General features: G+C 36.1%; 1 protein-coding gene across 1 annotated transcript in view; it reads left to right on the forward strand.

The window, feature by feature from the left end:
• MSH4 (mutS homolog 4) overlaps nt 1–13,664 on the forward strand; it is a 130,528-nt gene that overhangs the window by 97,041 nt on the left and 19,823 nt on the right. Inside the window, exons 15-17 of the mRNA XM_027770883.1 lie at nt 2,066–2,266; nt 6,815–6,933; nt 8,752–8,880. Coding sequence (XP_027626684.1) covers nt 2,066–2,266; nt 6,815–6,933; nt 8,752–8,880 — 449 coding nt within the window. The remainder of the gene's footprint in view (nt 1–2,065; nt 2,267–6,814; nt 6,934–8,751; nt 8,881–13,664) is intronic.

The raw sequence follows: 13,664 nt of genomic DNA on the forward strand, positions 1-13,664 counted from the left end.
CAATCCCTTCTCCTCCATTCTCCTCTCGGGATCTTGGGCACGCACGCACACGCGCCCGGCGTGAGTTTTTTAAGCCACCGGGTCCGGGACACGAACCGCGGTCGACCACGTGGGAGTCCAGCGACATAGCCATTACGCTAACTGCTGGTTCCCAGCCCAATTAGTTTATTTTTTACAGGAAATGTCTTACAAATATTTTTCTCATATTCCTTATGGAAGTATTAACTTTTTTCTTTGGACTTTGAAGGCCAAAACTTTTCAGTCTTTTTTAATTTTGGGCGTGATTAAAATTTTATGTTACGTATCAGCTATTAATAATAGTAATTTAAAAAAAGAATTATGTATTTAATTTTATTGCAATAATTATTTAAAAATTTGGCCAGAGAAACAGAGAGAAAGGGAAAGTTAGAAAGCAAGTTGCCAGGTACAGGATTTAAACTGTAGGCAGCCACGTGGGAGTCCAGTACCTTAACCACCACACCACCTGCTAACCCCAGTAGTGATTTTCTTAACTATTAAGAGATGTAATAATGTGTAGCTGGCCCCATGGCTTAGTGGTTAAGGGAAGCTGGGTTTCACATGGCCTACTTCATTTTAAATCTTGGTCCCAGTGACTTGAGAAATATACAGAGTTTATGTGTGTTGGTATGCAGGATTCTTATAGGATGGAGAAATGGAGGAGAAGGAATTGTGGTCTGATCTCACTCCATTTTGGTGTGCTTTCTCCCCCTTCCACTCTCTGGCAAGTGTCCATGTCCTCTGGCAATTTAAAATAAATAAATGAAAGAGAAGGGCCAGCAGGTGGCATGGTGGTTAAGGCACTGAACTCCCACATGACCAATTACGGTTCAAGTCTTGGACCTGGTAGCTTGAAACAAGCTGGCTGTGTGTGTATGAGTGTTCAAATTCCTGAAAGAGTGGAGAAGGGACTGTGGCATGGCCATCTCTATGGGGGTGATTTCTTGCTTTACCTGTATCATCTGTTTCTCTGTATCATCTGTTTCTCTCTTACTCTGGTGAGCACATGTGCTCTATAGCAAAAACCTAAAAAAAAAAAAATAGTTAAATAAATGAGATTTAAGTTAAATTTGGGAAAGATTATTCTAAAACTACACTTAAAATTTTTGAAATTTTTTTCTTTCACTCTCACTTTTATAATGATTATTTTCAAGTTTATCCATGTATTTAATTTTGAAATGTGTAACATTTAGTTTATATTTGTCTTTCCACCCTTTTTATTTTCCCTTTACCTGGGATAGTATCCATAGAAACCTGATCATTTTTTGTTTCTATAAAGTAACGAGTTTTGGGGGTCTGATTTTCTTTGTTCTCTGAAATTTCTTTTTAGGCAAAATTTCTCCAAAGAACTATATTTGCTTGTGGTCCTAAACTAAGACATGAAACTGAAAAAAATAAAGTTACTGTTATTTTTTTTTTAAGTCAGAACAGTACCAGCCAGGTGGTGTGGTGATTAAAGCAGCTGGGTCTCACATGGCCAACTGTGCAGTTTATCCAGTTTCTATGGACTCTATCCCAGGTAGAGGGAAAATAAAAAAGTTGGAAAGACAAATATAAGCTAAAATCCTACATATTTTAAAATGAAATGTATGGATAAATTTCTCCAGAGAACTATATTTACATTTGGTGTTATTCTAAATTCATACCTCACTACAAAAGCTAAGTATGCCAAATTTGAAATGTTTTAAGTAGAGTAATGTCTCAGGATAAGTAAATATGCAGTTCTATATTACTGGTAATCAATTGTTATTTTAAAGGTTTTGTCAGTTGCTACTTAGTTCTTAATCTATACAAATCTGCAAGTTTTATACCTGTTTTGAACCCAAGGACAAAGACAAGGAACTAAATTCTAGAGATATCTGAAACTGAATAAAAGTCCCAACTGTGATTAGAGTGTGTCCATTATAATTTAGAGAGGGATTTGGGATAAAGTAATACCTTAATATTATTGTCTTAAATTGACACTAGTAAAATTACTCTGGTATACATTTTATGTACAACTACAAAATCTTTACATATATAATTTTTTAAATTCTCTGTTCTTTAGTTCGACCAGAATTTACTGATACTTTAGCTGTCAAACAGGGATGGCACCCTATTCTTGAAAAAATATCTCTGGAAAAACCTGTTGCTAACAATACCTATATTACAGAAGGGAGCAATTTTTTGATCATTACTGGACCAAATATGAGTGGCAAATCAACATATTTAAAACAGATTGCTCTGAGTCAGATTATGGCCCAGATTGGTAAGTTTTGGTTTTACTCAGTAATTACCAGTTCTGTTCCCTCTTCAAAATTTTTGTGCCTCATTAATATAAGTACTGTCTAAAGTAGATTATCTTACCTGAAAGTTTAATTGTGTATCTACTATGGAGATCACAACTTTTACTATTTGGTATATATTAAGTTCCAATCCCATTTGGATTGCATTGTGCTAAAAATTTGGTCATATAATACAGAAGTGGAAACTTTCTTAGTATAACTGTTAATGTTATATCAAGCATTACTGAATTTAATCATGTAATTATTTCTGGTTCAAAACAAACTTTGTTGTGAACAAGAGTGAAATGAGTATGGTAAGCTACTGCCTTTAATAAACCATGTAATATTTTTCAAAATTATAACATTGTTCAGAAGAACATTTTCCTTGATTAGAGGAATCAAGGAAACCAATAACTTAAACACAGCAGTTGATATATTATATACATACACACTTTCATCCTGACCCAACATTGTCACCTATTTCTTGATGTATAGTCAAGATTTAAATTCTATTTCTGGAAGCTAGGTTTCCTTGAGGACAATATGAGGTGAGATGCTTGGCCCTAATACATTGGTTCTCCGCCAAGGGTGGTTTTAGTTCACGCTTTCCAACCCCTCATATTTGGCAATGTTTGGAGACGTTATTGGTTGTCACTAATGAGGAGAACATAGAGTCCTGGGATGCTGATAAACATCTTATGATGCACATAACAGCTCATCCACCCTGCTAACATATAAGAAATACATAGTAAGAAGCCCAAGATATTAGTAGTGTTTTAAATGAAGAACCCTAATCTGATAGATTTTAAGGGGAACACAGCAATAATAATATTGGTTATACATTGCAAATTCTTCCTTAGTACTAGGAAAGAAAATTAAAGATGGATGAATGAAGGAAGAGTAAATATTTTATTAAGTTTAAAGTTTTATTGGAATTAAAAGGATATCTTAGTTAATTTCTTTACATTTATAAGAATGCTCTCTGATCCATTCGTGAAATAATATTCCTACTTCTATTTTAGTAGGTATGAGGAACTCTGTCCTTTAAAAAACAGGCTAATTGTGGGATCAGCAGTTAGCGTAATGGTTATGTCACTGGACTCCCACGTAGTCGACCGCGGTTCGAGTCCTGGACCCAGTGGCTTAAACTCACGCTGGGCACGTGTGCGTGCGTGCCCAAGATCCCGAGAGGAGAATGGAGGAGAAGGTATTGCAGCATGGCTATCCCCTCTGGAGGGTGATTTCTCACTTTCTATCTCTCTGTCTCTGTCTGTCTGGCAAGTGCACACACCCTATAGCAAAAAAAAATAAAAAACCTCTCAAACAAAACAGGCTAATTGTTAGCTCAAATTCTTAAAATAACCATTTTTATCAAACCGAAATCTGACTTTCTATAACTTCTACTTGTTAATCTTAACTCTTCTGTGTATCACAGAATAAGTTAGTCTGTCTTCCCAATACTAGCTCTTCAATTACTTGAAGATAATCTACTTCCCCTTGTCACTACCTGTCTTAAACTTCTGAAATACCTAAAAGTATATCACTTCTTATGGCCTGACCATAAAAGAAGCAGCGAGACTTGAAAGTCATGGAAGTTAGTCATGTTAATATAGACTTTAGGGGTACTTTTAGCATGTCCAATAAACAACTGTGTAATCTTAGGCAAATTACTTAACCTTTCTAAGCCTTAGTTTTCCTACTTGGAGGTGAAGATTGTAATAGTACTACTTCTAAAATTTATTACAAGGACTAAGCCATGTATATAAAATGCTGCGAATTTAAGAGGAAGTTATCAGAAAGAGGGGACTTCATAAGATCGTGTTTTAAAAGCACAGAGTATAAAAAAATTGTGACGTGTCCAAAGATCTTTGGATAGTTCAGAGGCTTTTTAGGTCCTTTGCATTTAGAGCAAAGCATGATTGTGAGAAGTGGCAATAAATAAAGTTGGAGCTATGAGCAGGATTTAGATCATGAACGGCCTTAATTGGGGAGTTTGAACTTTCTCCAGCAATTTATAGGGAAGTATTGAAGAAATTTAGAAAGAGAATGGCATGATCAGATTTGACCTTCAGATAGATCACTCTGGCTGGTGTATAGACAGATGAGAGCCAAATCAGAAGTAAAATACTTGCCAGGAAGCTTCTGAAATAAAAAAGAAATGTTGAGAAGATATTTAGAGAAAGAAGAAAATACAAACATACCAATTAGTAAGTGCCATATTCTCTACTTGGCACTTTAACATGTACTTTTCCATTTAATCCATCTGAAAACCCTGTAAGAAAGTTTTATTTTAGAGGTTCTTCAATCCTGGGGAATGGTAGGGCCCATATCTGTTTTATTTACTTCAACACATAGTAGGTTTTCAATAAATATTGGTTGAATGTCTCTAAAAAAGAAAGTCAGGATTAAAGACTTGCTCAGGATCACTCAGTATCAATCTTTTGCTTTAGTTTACCTCACTTGCTCTAATAGCTAATATCGAGTGTAACTAGCCAGGCATTGTTTTATGTACCTTGCATATATTATCATAAATACATGTATTAATTACCTAATTAATACTCATAAAAAGCTAATAAGTATTATTGTTAACTCAGTGTTAACAAAGTTTCAACAGGATGGAGAAATGGAGGGGAAGGGATTGAAGTGTGAGCATTGCCCATTTAGGGGTTGTTTTCTCCCTCTATCTCTCTCTGGTTCTCTGTCTCTCTGGCAAGTACACGTACCTTTTGATAATTAAAAATAAATAACTTTTTTTTCCTTTTTTTTGGAGAGGTTTTTGCTATAGGGTGCATGTGCTTGCCAGAAAGACAGAGAGAGACAGAGAGATAGAAAGCGAGAAGTTACCCCCCAGGGGAGATGGCCACACCGCAGTCCCTTCTCCTCCATTCTCCTCTCAGGATCTTGGGCACGCACGCACACGTGCCCGATGTGAGTTTAACCCATCGGGTCTGGGACTTGAACTGCGGTCAGCTACATGGCAGTTCAGTGACATAGCCATTACGCTAACTGCTGGTCTCAAAAATAAATAATATTTAATAAATTAATTATCTAACATGTGAAATGGTGGGTATAACCATTGTTATTATTATTGGCATTATGAATACTTTTTTTTTAATAGTATTAGTCTGACTTTTGTTTCTTTTCCTGTTAGTTCATAGTCCTCAAAGGTAAGTTCTATTCTTCATCCTTCTGTTTTAAATTCTGAAATAATCTGGCTCTGTTGCTTAGCTTTTATTATTTTATCATTTTATCTATACAAAGTTCTGTGATGTGGTATATTTCTTATTTAACTACTTACATATTTTACCTTTTAAGGATTTTTTTTTTTTTTTTTTTGGAGAGGTTTGTGCTGTAGGGCACGTGCGCTTGCCAGATAGACAGAGAGACAGAAAGCGAGAAATCACCCCCCTGGGGGATGGCCACGCTGCAATCCCTTCTCCTCCATTCTCCTCTCAGGATCTTGGACATGGACGCATACGTGCCTGGCATGAGTTTTAAGCCACTGAGTCCAGGACGCGAACCGCGGTCGACTACATGGAAGTCCAGCGACATAGCCATTACGCTAACTGCTGGTCCCACCTTTCTAGGATATTAAGATGCCTTTTGTGTCCTGTTCTGTATAGAGATGGTTGCATTCATCATATTAATTTGTTTTCAGAAGGTGAATATTTTAGATTAGATAGGACAACTTCTCAGGCATAACAGACTCATAGATGCAAATTCACTTTTTTTTCTTTATTTTTAAGTTTATTTTATTCATGATAGTGAGTATGTTTGTGTGCGTAAGAGAGAAAGGGAGAAAAGCAGCTATGGCAGGGTTTTGTCATGCCATGATCCCCTTTCCCTGGCCCTCCAGTTCCTCAGGATCTTTGACATGTCTACTGCATCTGGCATATTTTAAGCCAACCCAGGAATCCAGACCCATAGTCAGCCACATGGCTCCTAGCATTGCAGTTTAGTTTCTACTGACTGTACCACTAGGAGTGACCTCTTTTTTCTTTTTAATAAATGTTTTCCTTTCATTCATCTTCTGGTTACTTTTGCATATTCCTAATAATAGTAATTTCCTATTACATTTTTATATAATGATTTTTATCAAGTTGAACTTCATAAGCATTTCCTTAACATTTTGTATTTCCTATTCATAAGCTTCATGAACATTTTCTTCAGATTTTCATATTTTGAATGTGTATCATTTAACTAAATTATTTAAAATTCTACTCAAGTTTATAATGGTATCTTTATGATGTACTGAGATACATACTATCTAATTTAAACAACTTCCAGATAACTTTATACAGTAGGTAAGGCGACAATGTTCATTTTATATGTGAGAAAGATGAGATTGGAAAACTTCAAGTGCTGTCCCAGGTTATACAATAGGTGATAGAGTTTGTACCATATCTTTTAACTCCACAGCTGGTGCATTTTACACCACATAATCCTAGAAAATGATATCAGAAGTACAAAATGTTGTTAGTGCTTGTATCTTATAAAAGCATTTTAGTTGCTTTTGATCTTGTATTTTACAGGATCATATGTTCCAGCAGAATATTCTTCCTTTAGAATTGCTGAACAAATTTTTACAAGAATCAGTACTGATGATGATATTGAAACAAATTCATCAACTTTTATGAAGGAAATGAAAGAGGTAACTTTTTTTTAATGTTAAAACATATTAAGTTCTCCCACAATGGTCAATCATGATGTAAGAAAGTATTCTTATTCTAAAACATACAGATGTGCTCATACTCCTTCCTAAGAGCCAGAGGGCAGTCAAAGACAGCATCCTAATTTCTCTTATGTGAAAATGGAAGCAAACGTTTGATTGAAAAATACAGTTTTAAAAGAAAAAGCTAGTGTTATTGAATCATAAAAGTGTGCTTATGTGATTTTACATGGGGTATGTAAAAGCCTTTTTTGGAAAATGATGACCTGTTCAGCACCATTTTGCATGGTATCTATTGTTCCTCTTAAACTTGATTTTAAAATAAAGTATCATTGTATGAGGAGGCTTTTTAAAATCATCTTCTTCTTTTTCCATATAAAATTTTTACTATCTGTACCAAAATATGTATCATTACCTATTATTAATCTAAGCAAATGCAAAGTAGGCTTGAAGGCTAAAGGAAGTTAAGTGCAGATGCGCCTCAATTTACAATGGGATTGCGTCCTAATTGTAAATAGAAAGTATCATCAGTTGAGATGCATTTAATATGCCTAACCTACTGAACATCATAGCTTAGCTTAGCCTACCTTAAATATGCTCAGACACTTACATTATCCTGCAGTTGGACAAAATAATCTAACGCAAAACATATTTTATGAAAAGGTTTTGAATATCTCATGTAATTGAATATTGTATTGAAAGTAAAAAAAGGATGGTTATGTGCATATTCAAAGTTCAGTTTCTACTGAATGTGTGTTGCTTTTATACTATCATAAGGTTGAAAAATATTGAGTCAAACCATAGTAACATAGCCATTCAGTATGTGTTAAATAACTATGGGAGAGTGTAGCAATTATACTAAGTGATTGAGGTTATTTTTAAATGGTCCTCTCCCTGAAGAATCTTAGTACCAAAGAAAGGGAAAAGCTTACGAAAGTTATTATTGTGCCATGATATAATGAGGATGGAATTCTATTTTTTCTTTTAGTGTTTGCTGTAGGGCATTTATGCTTGCCAGGGAGAGAAAGACAGAAAGGGTTAAGGGCAACCTGCATGGGGGAGGGGCGGGGATTGATGGCCATGCCTCAATCCCTCCTCCTCCAGTTTCTTCTTGGGACTTTTGACATGCACCCACACACACCCAGAGTGATTTTCAAGCTGCTAGGTCTGGGACTCTATCCACGGAATCAGCCGTGTAGGTTCCAGTGTCTTAACTTCCATGCCAACTGCTGGCTGGAGTTCTACTTTTTGAGATAGAGACTAGTAATCTTCAACTGAAAGGAGCATTTCTGTCTGCTTAAACCTTTATCTTTGTTGGTCATTGATTTAAATTTGTTTGTTGAACCCAGTATCAAGACTTCAGGACTTTTTCCTAAATTTTTCTTTTTTGTCTTTACTGGCTATAGAGATATACTAAAATAAATTTGAGAGATGGTTTTGAGTATTTTATGACAGCAACTGATTAGTGTTTGTAGAGAAAAAAATGATCATCTTTGTGCTTTATTGAAGCACACATCTCATTGTTTTGCTTTATTTCACTGTTATCTAAAATCATCAAAATTTTCGGTAATGATTATTTACTCTGTTGTTTTATACAGAAATGCTTATGTCTATTTATATACACATATGCTATTCTATTGGAATTATTAGTCTTGAGAATGTGTTATTTTTTGCCAGGTAGGATTTCCATTAAACTGCATTTTAAATGAACTAATAAGGAGACAGGATTTTCCTAATATTTTTCTAGAAAGGTGACAGATGTTTAGTTACAATGAATAATATTAAAATTTTATTTTTCAGATAGCATATATTCTACATAATGCTAATGACAAATCACTCATATTAATCGATGAGCTTGGCAGAGGTACTAATACAGAAGAAGGTATTGGCATTTGTTATGCTGTTTGTGAATATCTGCTGAGCTTAAAGGTATTCTTCCCTATTTATTTTAAGAGTCTCTTTTATAATGTATCCTTTACATATTTATCATGATTGAATTTTGCAGGCATCTACAAATAGGTTTTTAAACACATTAGGTAGTAAGCCCATAGCATTTATATTTTTGTTTCTTTATTTCTCATAGAAGTGGGAATGATTATCGGGTTGTCAGAAAAGTCATGATGCAGTTTTACATAGGAAAACATAGAAAAATATGTCATGACTTTCTTGATGGCCTAATGGTATGCTAACCTTGAGGTAGATAAGGGAGGGAGTAAATCAGGAAGTATAAATAATGTAAAAATGAATCAGTTGACTTTAATAAAATTAAATAGCAAAATGTTAAGGCAGTGATCAATAGTTTGGCTGCATGGTCAGGGACTTGGAAATAATGTGATTGGAAAAGTAGTGACAAGAAAATTTGAGAAAGATATGAGTATAGAAGTCTCTAAATGGGCAAAACACATAAGGATACTTGTTCCTATGTGAGTCCTTGCCAAAAGATGACCTCAGCAGAATAGGATTTGAATAATAAAGTAGATAGGATGATGTGTTTTATGGATACTAGTCTGCTTCTCTCTCTAACCACCCATCATCACCCAGTGAGCTCATGAACGAAGTGCCAATGGAAGTTATGCATGGTCTCAGAAACAGGTGTTCATTCACTGAATAGCTGTTGCCACCATTGAATGCAGAGTTTAAAAAGCTGACTAGCTGTTGCCACCATTGAATGCAGAGTTTAATAGCAGTGAAGACCAACACTGAGTCTCCAGTATCCTGAGGTGATCATTCAGCTGCTTGGTGGCAGGTTGATTACATTGTACTACTTTGATTTATTCTTACTGCAATAGACTGTTAGTCTGGATACAGATTTTCCTTCCCTAGATGTAATGACCCTGCCAAATTTACTACCTTTGGATTTTTAGAATGCTTCATCTACCCTTACGCTATCCTACACAGCATTGTTTCTGACTAAGTAACTCTCTTTACAGCAAACACAGTAATGCAAAGGGCCCATGATCATGGAATTCACTGCTTTTACCATGTTCTCCACCATGGAAGAGCTGGCTTGATAGAACATTGTATTAGTCCTCTGAAGACTCAATTATAACACCAACTAGGTGACCACATGTTACAGGATGGGGACAAAGTTTTTCAGAAGGCTGTATATGCTCTGAATGAATCCTCAATATGTAATGCTGTTTGCCCCATAACCAAGATTTGTATGTTCAGGAATCATGGAGTAGAATTGGAAATGGCATTATACCCTATTACCCCCAGTAACTTGCAAGAAAAAGGTTTTGCCTCTTGTTCCTCTAACTTTATTCTCTGCTAACCTATAGCTTTTAATTACGGAATAGTGCTTTCCCCAGGAGACATAATGATTCTTTGAGCTAGAAGTTAAGAATGCCATTCAGCTATTTTTGGGTTCCTTATGCCTTTATTATTTATTTATTTATTTATTTATTTATTTATTTATTTATTTATTTATTTATTTTTAGAAGGAGATTTTTGCTATAGGGCACATGTGCTCACTGGAGAGGCAGAGAGCAAGAAATCACCCCTCACCCCCAGGAGGATAGCCACTTCACAGTCCCTTGTCTTATATTCTCCTCTTGGGATTTGAGCATGTACACACACACACCCGGTGTGAGTTTTCAGCTCCCAGGTCTGGGACTCAAACTGTAGTTGACTATGTGGGAGTCTAATGACATAACCATTACACAATATGCAGGTGCCAGGTTTCTCATGCCTTTGGATCAACAAGCAAAGAAGAGAGTTACTATTTCTGGCTGGAGTGACTGATCTTGACTATCTAAGAATAATGGGACTACTCCCCAAAGAGTATGTCTGGAATACAGGAGGTTCTTTTGAGTGGCACTTATCATTGTATTATGATATGGCCTGTGATTAAGATCAGTGGGAAATTACTGGGTTGTCAGAAAAGTCATAATACATTTTTGCAACACATGGTGCTAGTTCATTTTTAGAAGTAATAAAGTCTTCACATCTGTTATTGCTATGTCAGTTGATATCGGACTGTTCTAGCTCCATTCTTAAAAAAAATGATTTGGTTGAGTTTTAGATATTTTACAAGAAGTTGAAGGTGGAAGACCAAACAGTGTATTTTGCCATATTTTACTATTTTATTTAAAGGGAAGGATTTGCATCAAACTTGTGAAAAGTTACGTGAAGTTTATGGTGACAATGTTCTACAAGAACATTAGTGCCAATGATTCATAAAATTCCGTGTTGGTGATTTTGACTTCAATGATGCTCTTTAGTCAGGGAGATCCACCAAGGCTAATGACTGCAAAATAAAAGCATTGATTGAGTCAAATCTATGTTACATAACATGAGAGACTGCAGAAACATTGAAAATCTATCATTCAAGCATTCATGACCTCCTGAAGAAGCTGGGATATATAAGCAAGCTCAATATTTGGGTTCCTCATAACTTAAAGATGTCTATTTGATGGCACATATAAACATCTGTGATATGCTCATTAATTTGAGGAAAAAAAAATCCATTTTGAAGCAACTGATAACTGATGACAGGTCGATTGTTTACAACAATGTAGTGTGCAAACAATCTTGGTCCCAATGTGATGATTCTCCTCAAATGAAATCAAAAGCAGACTTTCATCAGAGGAAGGTTATGCTCTCAGTGTGGTGGGATTTTAAAGATGCCGCTTGTTTCGAGCTCCTACCAAGAAACCAATCAATTTGAAAGTGTACTCTTGGCAACTGGATATTTTGAACAAATCCCTCATCCAGAAATTTCCAGAGCTCATTAATCATAAAGGAGTTGTGTTCCATCACAATGCGGGACCACACACAAGTTTGATCACCTGTCAAAAATTATTGAAGTTTTGATGGGATGTGTTGCCACACCCACCATACATGTCTGACCTTGCGCCATCAGGCTTTCACTTGTTTAGTTCTCTTCATAATTCCTTATGTGGTACAATGTTGAATTCAGATGAGGCTGTAAATCAGAACCTTGTTAAGTTTTTCACCGATAGTGATAGGTCCTTCTACGAATGAGGAATTATGATGTTCACTGAAAGATGGAAAAAGGCTATTGAACAAACAGGGAAGTATGTCATTGGTTGATCTTTGTTCTTTATATAAATAAATGACCTTTGAAAAACACAGAAAAAGCATGTCATGACTTTTCCAACAACCCAGTACAACAACTCAACCTAGGCAGGAAGTATGAATGGCTAAGACTCTTTCAGAATGCAGATTTGGGTCACTTCACCAGTTAAAATGCTATGACTAGATAGAGTGCCTGTTGAAGGCAAAGAGAATACAAGATAGAATAGAATAGGGAACCAGCAGTTGGCGTAATGGCTATGTCGCTGGACTCCCATGTAGTCGACCGCGGTTTGCGTCCTGGACCCGGTGACTTAAAACTCACGCCGGGAGCTGTGGCGAGCACTGCATACGGAAGCCATCTCGAGCTATCCGCCATCTTAGAAACCATTAGGCTTCACTTCCTCACTGAGCAAATCGTTTCTCAGAAATCATGTGACCAACCCTTCTCCCCGGAAGTGGTTGGGGTTCTAGGCAACGGGAGGGATCCACCCACATCAATGATTGGTTCATGCTGTTGTATCTCATTTGCATTTTGGGCAACCAGTTGGTTCCCACCAGCTGTATATAACTCGCCATTTTTCCTGAATAAACGGAAATAGATGAAGACGACGACTTAATCAGCACCTGGTAGTGTGTGTGCGTGTGTTTGTCCCATCTCTCACTCCCTCCCCCAAAAAACCTGTTCCACGGTCCCGCAGGCCGAGACAGGGAGCGTGTGCGTGCGTGCCCAGGATCCCGAGAGGAGAATGGAGGAGAAGGGATTGCGGCGTGACCATCCCCCCTGGGGGGTGATTTCTCGCTTTCTGTCTCTAATGTCTCTCTCTGTCTGGCGAGTGCACGCACCCTATAATGAAAATCTCTCAAAAAAAAAAAGATAGAATAGAATAGATGGTAGATGCCACTTTTTTATAGAAATGAGGACTATAATTATCATAATTATTTATTTCTTATTTTGTTATCAATATGAAAGTAGTTAAAAAGTTTGTAAAAAGATGAAATTAAAGTATGAGTTTGGGCCAGCCAGTGGCATGTTGGTTGAGGCAGCTGAATCTCACCATATGGATGACTGTGAAATATGAGTTCCAAGATCCCAAAAGGGGGAGATATGAAAGAGAAGGTATTGTGGTGTGACCATTCCCTTTGAGGGGTGCTTTTACTTGCTTCTTACCTGACTTTCCTTGGTGAGCACATGTGCCCTTTGATGAGTTTTAAAAAGTATGAGTTTTTCTTGATACAAAAAAATTTTGAAAGCCATGCAAACTTTTTTCATAATACATATTTTCCATAAACTTTTTGAAAACTCTCTTATTTTTATATATATATATATATACATATGTTAAGCAAATACCTATTTCCTTTTATTTCCTTATCATGTAACACAGATGCACTGACTTCATATTCATACTATTTTTTATTAGACTTATTGTTATTTATTTTCTTCTTCTCTTTCTTCTTTTTAAATTTGCTATAGGGCACATGAGCTTACCAGCAACAAAGAGGGAAACTGAGAAAGCATCACTCAGAGAGATGGCCACACCACAATCTTTTTTTAAAAAAAATTTTACTTCATTTTCTTTTATACATTCAATCATGTTATTTAGCTTACAAAGTGAATATTTCAACATGTGAACCTTTTTTCCTAGTCCAGTTGATAAAACTATAAAATTATCTTC

Source organism: Tupaia chinensis, unplaced genomic scaffold, assembly GCF_000334495.1.
Source record: "Tupaia chinensis unplaced genomic scaffold, TupChi_1.0 Scaffold000164_1, whole genome shotgun sequence".
In the NCBI taxonomy this organism is placed as follows: domain Eukaryota; kingdom Metazoa; phylum Chordata; class Mammalia; order Scandentia; family Tupaiidae; genus Tupaia; species Tupaia belangeri.